This window comes from Pelecanus crispus, chromosome 3 (assembly GCF_030463565.1).
Source record: "Pelecanus crispus isolate bPelCri1 chromosome 3, bPelCri1.pri, whole genome shotgun sequence".
Classification (NCBI taxonomy): Eukaryota; Metazoa; Chordata; class Aves; order Pelecaniformes; family Pelecanidae; genus Pelecanus; species Pelecanus crispus.
Window position 1 is genome coordinate 28,828,560 of NC_134645.1, and position 14,729 is coordinate 28,843,288.

Below are 14,729 nucleotides of genomic sequence, written 5' to 3' on the forward strand. Positions count from 1 at the left end.
CTTGGGTGGAAAAGTAATGAAATAATCAGAAAAGAACAGCAAAGACAGCTGAGGAGCCAACAATACAGTGTTTTAATTTGCATGTATTAACTACACAGATTTTGCATATTTTTATCACAGCTTTGTTGTTGGCTTTTTGGGGGTTTGCTTTGTTGTTCCGGGGTTTTTTAATGGCAAAAAATAGAAAGTCTAGTAGTTTCACAGAAAGTTCATAAGGGAATAATGCCACAGTCTAAAAGTACATACTTCAGTGAGGTTTCACCATTCCGCATCTCCAATGGCTTTTGCAAAAACATGGTCTTTACCCTCAAAGGACATCACTCCGTCTTTTAAGTAGAACTTCCATTTGTTCTTACTTCGATGTATCTGAGTAAAGAAATAAACCCATGCCCCCTTCAAAATATGTATTAGACCATTGATTAAAAAAATGTGTTTTTAACCATAGCTTGGTTTACAAAACTTGTTTTCTTTTAAAATCCCAATAGCCCAAAACCTGTGAAACACTTCACTGAACACAGCACAAATAATCAATAGAGGCAGTAGATTTCAGCCCTCTCAAGGGAACAACCTCCTGAATCTTAGTGCACTACCTCCTCCACCCCCCCAAAAAAAGAGTACTTGCGTGAAAGCTCAACACTGGCAGGAAAACAAAAAAATAATGGAGCAATTTCATTAGCGTATCAGTCCCAAAGTATACTGCACCTTGCAAACAAGTATGGCTTAACCAAAATGCAGTGGGATTTTTTTCCCCATACACATGGCAAAGCAATGTTGCATGCACAGGGACATTAGGATAAGATTAAAAGCAGAAAAACTGCTCAAAAGCAAATACTGCCATATAAAACAATAAGAAAGAATTTGCATATTCTGTTTCTTTTTAAAGGCCTACAAAACGACCTATACTGCAGAAAGTTTGTGTTTAATACTAAAAGAAGGAATTTTAAACATCTTTAGAAAATTTCTTGGATTTTAAGCATCAGTCTATTTTCAAGTCCAGAAAGAAAAAGGAGGGAAAACCCAAAACAGGACAGTCATTTTGCCCACAGCATTCTTTTATACATAACAAGGTAATTTAATAGATAACTGTTTCCATCTCCTTCCTACTAGACCTATTGTGTTTTATTAAATGTGTATAGGAAAGGGGGAAGTTGCCATCAAACTGTTAATTTCTAATAACATCTGATCTTAAATTTCCTATAGACATGTCCAATGCTAAACATCATAGCAGTTTTAAAAAATGTTCAACAATTTTTCAACTCAGTACAGACAAGACTTGCTATAGATAACAATAGCCACTACCCATAGCATCTGTAACATCAAATTAAGTTATGAAGCTTCAAAACTTTGTGTTCCTTTTCAGTACAATACACTGTGGCTCAATTTCAGATGCATTTTCAACACATATCCCTGTATTTTCCAAAACAACTTCAGATGCATTTTCAACACATATCCCTATATTTTCCAAAACAACTAGTTTCAGAAACAATCTGTTGCACTTTAGTAACAACAATTTTCTTAGAAGCTCTTCCCTAAAACACAGAGACCATTAAGGCAGACCCAGTTGAACACACACATGAAGTTATCATTAGTCACTTTTGAAAGAATAAACGCCAAAGCGCATTCTTAAGCAAACTGTAGATGTATTTTTCCATATTTGTTTCAAAATAAGATGCACATTTTGTTTTGTCAACTTTTAAACTACTGACATGTCCAAAACTACACCAGAGTTAGAAGTACCTAATTTGATCTCTAAGAGTTCAAAACAAGGCTGAATTTTAAACAGTAAAATGAAGGAGGACAAAACCGCCCTTAACAACTGTTTTGTTTTTCACACACAACAGAATTCTGGTAGGAAAATCTCTTGGGAAGCACTTCAAAGACCAAAAAAATATGAAAGAAAGTACAACGCACTCCTCTTTCTGTTATCCATTTCAAAAGTCTTATTTCATGGCTGAAAATGCATATATACATCCATGGAGCTGTTGACATTACTTAACTTCTAAGTAAACACATAAGCTTTTGCAGTTTTACAAATCTTAATTTTGCAAGATTCGGTCCTCTTTCCTTTTCCTTTAATAGGCCATTATGAACCCATTGATACTCATTTCAGAAAACAGCAGGTAAGGCTTCAGACTACTGTCAGCTAAACATGCAGTTTAAACACTCAATTATTACAGCATTAGATTTTCTTTAAAAGGTACTGACTAATATTTTCAGCAAATCCATGTCTGGTCTATATTTAGAATGATTAAGGAACAAAGATCAAACTATATACTGTACCTTGTCATACTGACAAACTATCACATTGTCGGTGTCAAACAAGTCTGGAGTGTCCTGTTCACTGACATCATCACCAGAATTTAAGGGGTCCTAGAGATTAAAATTGTAGTTTACACAGTCTTTCAGAATAGCATGGAATATACTTGACATTAAACACACCTAGAACAACAAAGGTTACCAGTGCAAAAAAATCAAGACCTAGAGGCCATGAAGACCATGTTGCACTAAGCTCATTTATAAGCGTATTTACATGCTTATGTTCTCAAAAACAAACACACCCTAAACAAAACACAAGTAAAAAAGCAAGACTGCTAACTGACAAAGCTGACCCCAGTAACTGGAATACTGATCAACTGGTATTTATTTGAAGTCCAGATGCTACGAGTTGATTCTCTTGTGAACCTCTAGGACCCAAAATCTCACATCTTTAAGAAAAACCTTTTCCTAGGAAACATACGTACTTGTATCACACTGTTCTCTTCTCCAATTCCCTTTGGTCCTTCAGAAGGAAAAGAAACCTAGATTTGTTTCCCGATCTTATGTAAATAAAAAGCAGAACTCCATTCCACTGAGGCCAGGGTTTCACCATAGAACTTTAATTCTGGTAATTAAGCATTTTAATTCATCCAATAAACAAATAACTTCTCAACATCTCTTTCATTTGTTCACACTCCTCATAATGAACTCTCGAGTAATTTCTCAATAGTACCTCCTATCTCAAGAGGTATGTAACTTAACTACGCATTCTCTGCATTAAACTTACCAGGAATTGTTCTGGGTCCAACAATTCAACAGTCAACATAGATAAACTATTCTAATGTGCTTCACAAGACTTAAAAGTAAATTACCTCCTCAACTATATCTAGTTGGGGCTCTTCATTATCACCACCACTGCTGCTAGACTCTGTATCTGAAATACTGTCACATTCTTCATCATCATCTTCCTCATCCTCCAGAACTCTTAGATCCTCTGATTCAATAATGCCAATGAATTCATTCTCTTCACTATCTTTTGTATGTGGTTCTTCTTCCTTGGGAGAAACATCACCAGTTCCATCTAGCTGAATTATGCTTTCAGTGTCACTGCAGATATCCTTCTCTGATCGTAAATTAGATTCCATCTGCTCAGTAGGTTCCATCTGACAGGAATAAAAGAGACCAGAGACAGCTTGTGAATTAACACCACAGAGCTTTCATTGTTCAGTACAAAGCCTAAGATTTTTGTTTAATAAAGCAACAAGACTGGGACACTAAAATGAGAGTTTCAAGTCCTGGCCTACTTGCAAACCCTGAGTTCATTTGCAAATCTAGTTCTTAAACCTCACCTTAAATGGAATCCATGCCAAATATTCCTCAGCAATATAGAAATGCATTCTCTTGGACTTTTCTTTAAACACTATTATACTCATACAACTTCTTAAGATGATCATGTTGGCCTTCAAAATTTCTACTGCGAAGAAAACTCCAAAAACAAAACAAAAACAAACAAAAAAAGGGAACAAGCTACTCCCCCACCCCCCAAAATAGCATTATTCATTATTGAAATAAAAGCCAAGATTAATTCATCCCTTTCCCTCAACTCAATCAAAATGCTTTGTTTAAATAAGATGTAAAAAGCTGAGACAGTAAATATTTCAGTAGGTCAAGTTACTGTTCATAAAAGTGCTGAATTCCTAGACTGAGCGCTCATAGGAGCATAAAATGGCTTTAAGCTTTCAGCCATCTTCAGTTGCTCATTAAATCTTTATTGTAGCACTTAATTCACATCCACATACACTTTCTAGTTCAAGAAAATAACACTTTGTTTTGACCTTCCATTCTTACTACGGACAGTCTTCACCATCCTGCCATCAAAGTCCAGATGAGCAACATAACATGCTTTCTATTTATAGGCATTTGTCATTACTGTCATTAAATTTGCATTTAATAAATTTGCCTCAATCACATACAGGCACTACAACTCAAAGTCAGCAAGCCAGCCTGAACTTAAAACATCTGCAAATAATTCTGGAACAAAAATTAAATGAGGTCAGGAAAGTGGCTTGTTAATTAAAATCATTCAGGTTTTCCACACAGCTCTAGCTGAATGCTAGTTTGTTCAGGATTTTTTCCCAAGGAAATACATTTCCTTCCAGCACATTTTCACTTCCCAAATCTGGCTTTTCATACTCATATGCATTCTCAATGCAAGTTAAATGCTCTTCACACATTACAAGTTAAAACTAATCCCAGCTGACATTGCAAAAGCAATTTGCCCACAACTAGCCAGTATCCACATGCAGATTCAGTGTGAGAATGACATGAAAGTTCTCAAAGGGTCATTCATGTCTGCTCAGCTGCAGTAAGTCAAGAAGTCTAAGAATACATTATATCTATCCATTACACTTTCAGCATTTTTCAGACTGACATTCTTTTCAGTCCAGGCATTTCAGCAATATTTGTAACAAATTCCTAATGTAAAAATAAGCAGTCAGCTACTGCTATTCAAAACAAGCTCAAAAATGAACTTCAAAATTATAATAACTTTTATTATTATAATTTAGAGGTGTTGCTTGTCACTTACAGATGCGTTTCATCACATTTCGTATGATACTTCAAACAACCATCTCCAGTGGATGTATTTTCACCAGCTGAGAAATAAAAGGCCTTACCTTGTGAGAGGAAGCAATGCTGTCCTGATCTTTCAGAACAGCATTATCATCCACATTTTTGCCTGCGATAATCAGGTCAATGATATCATCAAACACTTGCTGTTGCACTGACTGCTGAAGCTCAATGTCTAACTGCCCCTCCACATCCAGCAGTACACTGCTTGAGTTGTTTGCCAAGGATTCAGCAGGAGAAAACCCTTCAAAGGATTCTGGAGTAAACACAGCTGTATGAAGATTGCCATGCTGGGATTTTTCTGTTGAGTCTGCATGCTGAGTCAACGCTCCATTAGCTGCAAGTTGCTGCTGCCTCACAGAAGGCTGCTGGACCAATGTAGTATTGGCAGAGTTCTCCAGGTGTGTTTTTTCCATGGCATTCGGTTGAGATACCATGGTCTGTTGGACAGCAGTCTCCTGGGGTTGCAATGTTTCAGCAGCTGCCTGGGCAGAAGATGCATTCACCTGTGCAACACTGGCAACGTTGGTTTGCAGAACTGATGGTTGCCCAAGGGCCCGAAATATCTGCTGAACGGGACGATGTAAAATACTTGCATCTCCTGGGGCCTGCATAACCATAACTGGCACATTTACCTTATAAAGGTGTCCTACAAAGAGAAGAGTTAAAAACTGTCTCAGCAGATTAAACTAAAGGTTCATCCAGGCCACTGTACCGTTACAACCAACAGCAAATACTCAGGGCAAACTATGAGAAACAGGATGTTTACAAAGCAGTACTCTCCCCAAGCACAATTTTAGCCTTGGAAAATTAAGCATTCAGAGGCTTTTTGAGTCAGAGCTTCCATCCAAACCATCATGCTTAATACCCATTTTTGGTTTTGGAATTTTTTTTAAAAAACAAAAAACAACAAACAAACCTGTTTTAAATTTGTTTCCATGTCAATTCAGAAACTAGGGAATACAAGATGAAACAGTAAACTACTCCATATCTACAGGACAGTTCACTCCTTTAAGAACATTCAGGTATCCCTTCTAAGAAAAAAAAAAAAAAAACCAAACAAAACACTCCTAGTTTAGTTAAAAAAAAAAAAAAAAAAAAAAAAAGACCCCTAGTTTATCTACCCTCTCATTGTAAGAAAACCACTCCAAACACTGAATCCTTCAAGTTATTATTATCAGTGTTAGAATTAAGATGCCAGAGCTAAGTTCCCAATTCAATGTCACTATTCTTTTCCCCACACACATGCTTACACGCACAGAGTCACTGATACCAGCCTATGGGTCTCAAAACCTTAGGAATGATACCCAAAACAGATATCTAGTGACATTAATTCTCATCAAAGAACAGCTGTTTGAGGAAAGAGTCAATCTATGACTGAAATAAGCCTTCCACTTATTGCACCATAAGCGGTACAAGCACATTTTTGTACAAGCAGTACAGGCAGTTTTATCAGCAAAAGAGTGTAAGCAAAAAGGTTAATGGATGGTTGGATTTTATTTGAATAAGAAATCAATTTGATTCTGAAGCACCAGAATGTCTTTACGTTTTTAAAACATGGAAGACTGTCATATAGGAGAACGAGACACCTATGTCTGGACTAACAAAGGAAAATATTTGCGAGCAGTTGTAGAACAAAAAAAGGCATCACCTGGCAACCCATGTTAACTGATCTTGCAAGTGCACACTACTGACACACTAACTAATCAATGTAATTACTTCCCCCATGCAGCAATTGCAAACACAAACTACAAAAGAAGAGGAGGATAACTGATTCTACCCACCTAGACTTTAAACTTCACACTTATCTACTGTACTTGGGACCATCTTTCAATATCCACATACAGTCAATGCACTGTAACATTTTACATCTCCTCTTTAATCTTACCAGATGCTGTCTGTAGAGTCACTCCAGCTGGTACATGTATAGGATAAGCAATACTGGAAGGGAGAGTAAGACTTGTGCCCGCTCGTGAAGCACCCTGGATACACAACAGCTTTATTAAGAAATAGTGCATACTTTATCTCCTAGGGTCTTAAATGTCACACATAACATATCCAGATGAAATATGAATGAGGGCCTTTTTGTGATCATCTTTTCTGAAGAGTTGCTTCAGACTTTTGAGATTTAGACAGATAAAAGAGTATTCTGTATTGACAGGATAATGACTTGCCCTAAGTGTTTCTTATTTTCCAGTTATCACGTTCCCTTTTTGTTAGCAAAACACTTTTCTGTACCTCATCAACGTACACACCATCCAGAAAGGTATTTTTCCACTCAGAGCCACTTTAACCTAAGCTTATGTATAACTCAACAAAGCACAGACTCCTAGCCTAGACCTATGAAGTCACTTCACATTCTTTTTCTCCCAGAAAGCAAAGAGTTGGAGATATGGCTCCCTTTCAAACTAGCTGTTCTGGGGAAATCCAAATTGAAAATCAGGAAGCTTGCATGTTACACAAACACCTTCCCAACATTATATTTCAGTTTGGCAACCTAGTTAGCTTGAGACTCAGGAGGCACTCAGTAAGTTCATCAACCTCTGACAATTAATACCCCCTCCCCTCACGAAACAAGTTTTGCCATACCAGAGTTCAGAACCTGTCAACTCCAAAAAAACCTTCTTGGGGATGTTTTCTACTCTTTGCAGATAATTCTGCTCCCAGTTTCACTAGTGCTAGCATTTCCCAAGCATGCATTATTTTAACACCCAGTGATTAAAAAGAAAAAAAAAAAAAAAAAGGATATGCAGATGTGTATTTCCACTACACTTCCATCCTATGGGCTAAATAGGTGCAGCCGTGTCTTCCAACATGCTTCTGGCTGCATTGCTTGCAAAACTACCTGGTAGATGCCCATCCTTTTTCACTGCTCAGACAGAAGCAGCAGTTACAGCTCTCCCTCTACACTCTTCTGTATGGTTTTCAAAAAAAACAAGACACTGAGTTTCTTCAGCTGTTGATTCTCTCTCAGCAGAATTCCTGCTCCCTTGCCTACTATACCATATTAGACAGATAATACAGTCATAAGAAATGCTCCTTTTTTGGTCCCTAAATGCTGTCCTGAAGAATCTATATGTGGAAAATATTTAATATTTGCCTCCCTTAAGCCTATTAACAACTGACAAACTTAATCATTTAGAATTCAGAATAATCAAAAAGGAAATAAAATGTCGCTACAGCTACATACCAGGTCTGCTGCTGTGTAATGCTGAAAGCCTCTACCACTTGGGATGACTAAAGAAGCTATTAAAAAAAAAAAAAACACGCCACTTTACAAAAAACATTAATCTCTCGGACACAGTAGATCTTCCAGTAATTTACAGCAAGCACTGATGAAACTAAAGCAATCTAACGTCAGTTCATACTCATTAGACTACACAAACAAGTGAGCACATCTAGATAAGGGTCTTGAATATACTTCCCTCTTACGTTGCTTCAAGCTTATGCTGTACTCGGGGGGGGTTATACATTTAATTTATAAAACTTACATTTTGCTAAAAGCTGGTCTTGGAGATTTTTGTTTGTTTTAGTAATATTTCTATTTAACTATTTCATCTGTTTAAGTTGCATTTGTAAAAAATAAGCATGCCACTTCTATTTATTACATCAACTAGAAGGACAGCTGTGCAATGCTACTATTTTAACACGACCAAGAACATATAAGTAAAATGTATTGCCTTGCCAACATGAGGAAAACGTGCAAGTATCTTTCTGCACCACAGTAAATCCAACGGCGCTCATAGTGGGAACAATAGGTTGGGATTTTCAAAAGCACTCAATACTGACCTCAGTGGGAGAAGATAAGCCAAAGGGAAAACTTTCACAGGCTTCAAGAAGCAGACAATTTAGGTAGCCCTAACTACTTTGAAAATCTCTAGCTATAAAACAATTCTAATCCCATTTAAAAAAAAAAAAAAATTCACTGGCTTCAACAGATTGTTTTGCCTTAGTATTGCCCTTGCAAAAATTAGGAGTTACAAGGTAAAGCTCATTAAATATAAAGCCTCCAATAGCAAACAAACCCAACAGTATATTCCCTTTAACCACATGGAATAAATAAAACATCTGTCTCCAAAACCAGTCCATTCAACTATGTAGATTGTAAAAAAACAGATGAAGAGTGCCTGCCCAAATTTGAAGTGCACTATGACACAGATTTACATGAAATCATCTCATAATGTTTTTTGTCCTTTGTGGGGAAAGGTCCTAATGGCCTCTCACATTGGGAAAAGCCTCAGCTGAGCATTACACTCTACCATAACGTTACAACAGTGGCCAGCTGGATTTAATTTGGAAGAATAGGTCCTGATGTCAGAGCCTGTGTGAAAGTCAAGTACTTCTGTGCAACAGGAGTATTGCTTTTAGGAAAACTAGACAAACCAAAAAACCTCCCACAAAACTTCCACTCTTCTGTTTGAGCAAGGCATTACATTTCAACAAGGGCAGAACCAGAGTAAACTCCAACATGGGAGCAGAGCTGCATGGCACAAACATGCCATATAACCTCAGCACACATCATGCCACACATTAAAAGGGGAAGTGAAAGCTTAACCCTACTGGTAAATTTGCAACTGAAGGGCTACACGTCTGGACTACAGGCAAGAAGGCTAAAATTCTCTTCACGTTTTGCTACTGGAAATAAGCAGCAGATCAAGAGCATATAGATGTAATTGCATTAGTTTATCAAAGTTTAATTTGTCCTTTATTGGTCAAATTCTGCTTTCAAATAATTACTGTTCCCCATCATGCTAAATATATACAAAAGCATCACAAACCAAAATTATCACAGCACCTTCAAGTCTTCCAAAAAGATTCTTGAATCCCTGAACTATTCTTAAATTGCATCTGTTGTGTTCAACAACATCTGACCTGCTGAAGCCTGCAGAACATGGTGAAAATTGTGCGGCAACTGCAGGGTAAACTGTGGACAATGGTGGCTACGTCTGAAGACGCCTTCTGTTGCTTTAGACTGCATCACCTTGGTTTCCCAAAGCTGCAGAAAGATTATTAAGGTCAACAGATATCAGTTTTAAAAATAAACCAAATCTAAAATTATAATCAGGTACCCCTAGTTTTTCCAAGACTAAACTGACCAATTGTATCCAATAAACATGGTAACAATCACTACTGAATTTTGACTTGCAGCAGCCCAATACATCATTGGCAGGGTATTTGTAACTCTTAAGTCAGGGCAAAAATTTGCATGTTTTGGAAGGCAAAGAAATGGACAGGTACATCATCTCAGAAGGAAAAAAAATACACAACTTCTATTAATGCAGGGGAACCCAACAAACCTGCTTCAAGTCTTTCAGAACCTGTTCCTCTAAACCTTCTTCTGTAAAGAGCTCCCGTACACCTTCAATCACGTCTTCGATAACGGACTTGTACAGTTTAGGCTACATTAAAAAAACCCAAAATATTTTCACATTGAGATGAACATTAAGTAATTTGAAATGATAGCACAAAGTCTAATCTCACTGCATAAACTACTGTAACAAACTGAACAGCATGAAGAGATCAGTGTAATAAACTGAATACTCTGTCAAGTGCAAAGGCCTGCAAGTCCACTCATTCTTTTAAATCTGACACCCCTGGGAACAGACATGCCTGGAAAAATACTGGATTCCAGCCTCCAATTATTGGTTTCTGCAGACGACAGAAATACTTTAGAAAATCCTAGAAACATTACAAAAACAATTCCTGTGCTGTATTTTCAAACAAGCATGTCTAAAATGTCAGTTTAAAACTGATGTTTACCACTTAGCATCATTCTAGGGTCATTGCCCCTAACTTAAAGACCAACCAACAATACAAGCTACTAAAAACAAGATGTGCCAGTTCTATCAGAAGCATAATGTAAGTAACCTGCAAGAAATAACAGAGATTTGTTGTTTTTTTTTTTCTTTGTGGTAATAGTCTGATGCTGTAGTTTAGCTATGGAAAGTTTAACACTACAGTTATCAATACATATCATTCATCTTGTATAACAATAGGCCTCCAACACAACATTTTATTCCTTCTTCTGCCCATGTCAGTGATTAAATCTTAATCCTACAGTCAGACCTGGAAAACAGACACACCTACGCTTCAAGATGCATCCATTCAGATGCAAATGTAAAATAATAAGCTTTTAGCAATTTAAAGCTTATTAATCTTGACTATCATTACCACCAGAATAGCCTACACAAGGTGAAAGATGAAGTTGAGATTTTTAGGAAACCTTGTAAGTTAAGATTCTGGGATATTAATTTACATTTTTCTAACTTAACATCAAGTTATTATTTTACTGCTCTAAAGGTGTTTGAAACTGCAGACAATAAACAATTTGTTTTAAAAAAAAACCTAGAAGTTATGAAGGAGTAACATGCTACACTTTTTGCAAAAAGCTATCAGCACAACGTAGCACTACTTTAAAATAACCATACTTGTGTATGATTTCTTATGGGAGGTTAGAGATCTCCAAGAATTCCCCCAGCACATTTCAGGACACTAGGAAGACAACGGAGGGGGGAAAAAAACCAAAACCATCAACTCATGTACCACTACACTAAACGATGTTGTCTAGCCCATACGTCAAATGCTTTGCTTTCATTGTTAATCCAGAAGAGAAACTGAATTTAAGTCTTTCAATGGGCCTATTCCTCTCCCCAGGATTGCCAAGCTACGTTGCACTGAGTTTTACAGTCAGTGCAAATATTTATTATGCTATATAAAAACGGCAGCTGTAAAATTCAAGCGCTGCTTTTCCAAATTAGAGAAGAACGGTTACAGTGCAGACATTACGGTACTCCATTTTTATCCCTTTGCGCACAGGCGCTCCTCTGCCAGAACCAGCCCATCCGTATCGGGAACGCCCGGTGCCATGAACGAAGAAACTCTGGTCTTGGCCTACAGTGGGGTGGCAGGGGGGGCCTGACCAACGCCCCATTCCGGCACAGCCAAAAGCACGCCTTGAAGTGAAGCCTCCAGGGCTTCCCTGGGGTTACTGTCATCGGAAGGACCACCTGAAGGCCCAGGTAAGGAGAGGCAGCAGCAGACGAAAGCCAGAGGGGAGTAAAAGCCGCCCCCTTCCTCCCTGCCCCGCTGAGCTTGCAGGGCGTCCCTCCGCGCCCTGAAGCTACCCAGTGGCTCACGCCCACCCCCGCCACGATACTTCTCCCCACAAAACGCTTTTTTTTTAACAACTCCCGCCCCCCTCCCCTCCAAAAAAAACCCAAAATAACGGCTTTCGAAGTCACCCCTGGGCTTCCCGCGCCGGGGAAGGGCCGGCGGCTCCCGCACCGCGTCCCGCCGAGCCCGGGAAGGGGAGGCGATTTCCCCGGCCCTCGCCCGGCCCCATCCCCTCCCTCCCGCGCGGAGGGGCGGCCAGACCCCGCCGGGCCGCTCGCAGCCCCCAAGCACGGCTACGTGCCGCGGGACCGGGACCGGGACCGGGACCCGGAGCGGCCCGGCCTCGCCGCCACAGCCCCTCACCACGGGGTTCGCGTCAGCCATGGCGGCAGCCGCCATTCGCGCGCCCTCCCGCCTTAAGGCGCCGCTGCCATGGCAACGCGGCCTGCCCGCCGCCGGCTCCGCCCAGGCCCTCCTCCGCCGCCCGCCCGGGGGCTCCCGCTTTTCCGTCCTATCCCCGAAACACCCCCCGCCGTGCCGCACGCCGGGGCGTAACGGGGCGCTGATGCTAAACCCGGGTTTGTTCTTTTCAGCTCCCGAGACCGAGAGGAGGGAGCCGCCGCCGCACAAAGCGCAAGGCCGCCGAGGGGCCCGCTTTGCTGCGGGGACCCGCAGCTCCAGCCTGGAACATCAGCTTGCGAGCCTCGGGGAGAGGCGGCTTCGTCTGGAGAACCACAGTTGCCCCGCAGTGCTACAATTCACCTGGGAAAGCTGGCTAGAAAAGCATATTATTTTGCTCTAATAAACTCAGAAGTCATTATTACCTCATAAACAGGGAGATAGCTGAAGCTACCAGTTAAGTAGCGGCAATCTGGCATAACTACTCAAATTATTGCTTACATTTGCAGCAATCTGTTCATATGTTAATACAGAGGTTTACCAATTTAGCAGTTACTCATCTGGAAAAATGTTCATTAATCTCATATATGTAGGAGAATATATACTTTGGTCTTTCTACGCCTTCTGTCCGTACATGGATCGGTGTTACCCTGATGATTCTGAGAGCCTAGAAACATCATCTTCTCTTTTTCCTTTCTTCTTCCTTTCTTTTTCTACTTTTAGGTAGCTATGCAGTTACAGTGCTGTTTGACTTGTGAAGAGGAGACTCACCCATTAAGATTTAATTTTTAAGGCTGACTTACACATCCTGAAAAATGAAAAGATTTTAATGAAAATACTGACAGACCCTTAATTATATAGCTAGACTAACACCTACGACAACAACAAAAAAAGAAGCAACATCCTTGAGATGCAATTTGCTATTGAAGTAATTTTGCTCTGCAACAAAATATGTTTTATGACACTGTCTGGGTCTTGAATTAAACAGCAGTTGCATATTCAGCTGTTCTGTATGCCCTGCATCATCACAAGGAAAAGGCGAGCCATGTTGCTTTGCTTATAGAATGATTTAAATAATAAAACATATTTTTTTAAAGCACAGTGCTCATTTGAAAGTGTCTGGGATAGTGCATACCAAGAACATCATTATTCTTCTCCTGTCTGGTTAGTCCTGTCGTGTTAGCAGAGATAGCGGGACGAAATTGCACCCTTTAGGATCTCAGTGGGCCCTGAAGGGTGCAGATGGTGATCCTGCAGCTGGCTGCGACTTGTTCGTGAGACAGATAAACCTGATGCAGAGCCATCTATCTGCCAGCATACTGTACAGCAGCTTTAGAAAGGTGGAATTGGAGAAAAGTTTATAAATTAGTTCCCTGCTTTCTACCACCCTTTGTTTATCTAGGGATTACAAAGTGTCTTGAAATTGGAACAATTTGTATGCCTAACTTCAAAAAGAGAAGTTGGGGAGCTTGACACCAAAGGACTTCTCAGCTGTCTCATAGTGGTTGGGTTACTTTGGCTATGACCACATGAAAATTTGCAGACCAAAGTAAATGATCTTCACTTGCACTTCAGGTTGACAGCGTGTCTCTGTATTTGCGTACACCTAGCACATCCCACCAGCACAAGGCACTGTGGGCATACCCTGTGTGTTCTAAATTATACCCTTTGTATTGCCAGTGAATACCAAAGCTCCGTCATCAAGGTCAACGCGTCAGCTCCCATCGTGCAAGGGACAGCAGACTAAGCCTGCTGATAGTACCCAGCTCTCACTGGGGAGAAAGTAAAAACGGGGAATGGGAATACAACTTTCCAAGCTGCACAGGGAGGTTGCAGAGGGCACTTCCTGCTAGCCAGAGGACTTACGCTTTCATCTGAGGTCTTTTACAAATTTCTAGAGAAGGTGTCTTTTCATCCAAGCACTGCGAGCAGTATGTCCACTAAACAGCACAAGAAAGCCTGGTATACACTGAAAAAATTAAATCATCTCTGAGCAAGAAAAAAAATATAAAAATATTTGTGAATAGCATTACTCATACTGACTGGCTAGCTTTGATATTGGTGGTCTTAACCTAATGTCAGTGTCCTGCAGTATAAAGTACAACCCTGTAGTGATTTTTCATGCTTATGGTTTTTGTTAACATTTAACCCCACTTTTAAGAGAAGAAACTGAGGCACAGACACCATGTATCTTGCCCAAGCTCACAAAATGTCAGTCAGAAACAGCATCCAGGTTTCATCAGTCTTGGTTCAACTTCTGATCCAGCTCTCCCCGTTGTGGTCTCTTTAACAGCTCACAAGAGTTTTAGAAGTCAGGCTATCGAAAAGATTAG

General features: G+C 39.8%; 1 protein-coding gene across 1 annotated transcript; it reads right to left on the reverse strand.

Moving 5' to 3' along the window:
- Positions 1–258: 258 nt before the first annotated feature.
- Positions 259–12,396, reverse strand: GTF2A1L (general transcription factor IIA subunit 1 like). Its single transcript, XM_075707316.1, has 9 exons — positions 12,361–12,396; positions 10,182–10,283; positions 9,757–9,880; positions 8,075–8,130; positions 6,773–6,866; positions 4,932–5,533; positions 3,129–3,419; positions 2,281–2,370; positions 259–366 (listed from the first exon to the last, which is right to left on the reverse strand). Exons 1-9 carry the CDS (start codon positions 12,394–12,396, stop codon positions 259–261), a joined length of 1,503 nt encoding a protein of 500 aa, XP_075563431.1.
- Positions 12,397–14,729: the final 2,333 nt, after the last annotated feature.

Coding starts and splice junctions, on each gene's coding strand:
- GTF2A1L (XM_075707316.1), bottom strand. CDS start 12,396: ATGGCGGCTGCCGCCATGGCTGACGCGAACCCCGTG. Junction 9,881..10,181: donor TTCTGAAAGACTTGAAGCAG/GTTTGTTGGGTT, acceptor ATCTTTCTGCAG/CTTTGGGAAACCAAGGTGAT. Junction 8,131..9,756: donor TGTTCTGCAGGCTTCAGCAG/GTCAGATGTTGT, acceptor TTTTTTTAATAG/CTTCTTTAGTCATCCCAAGT.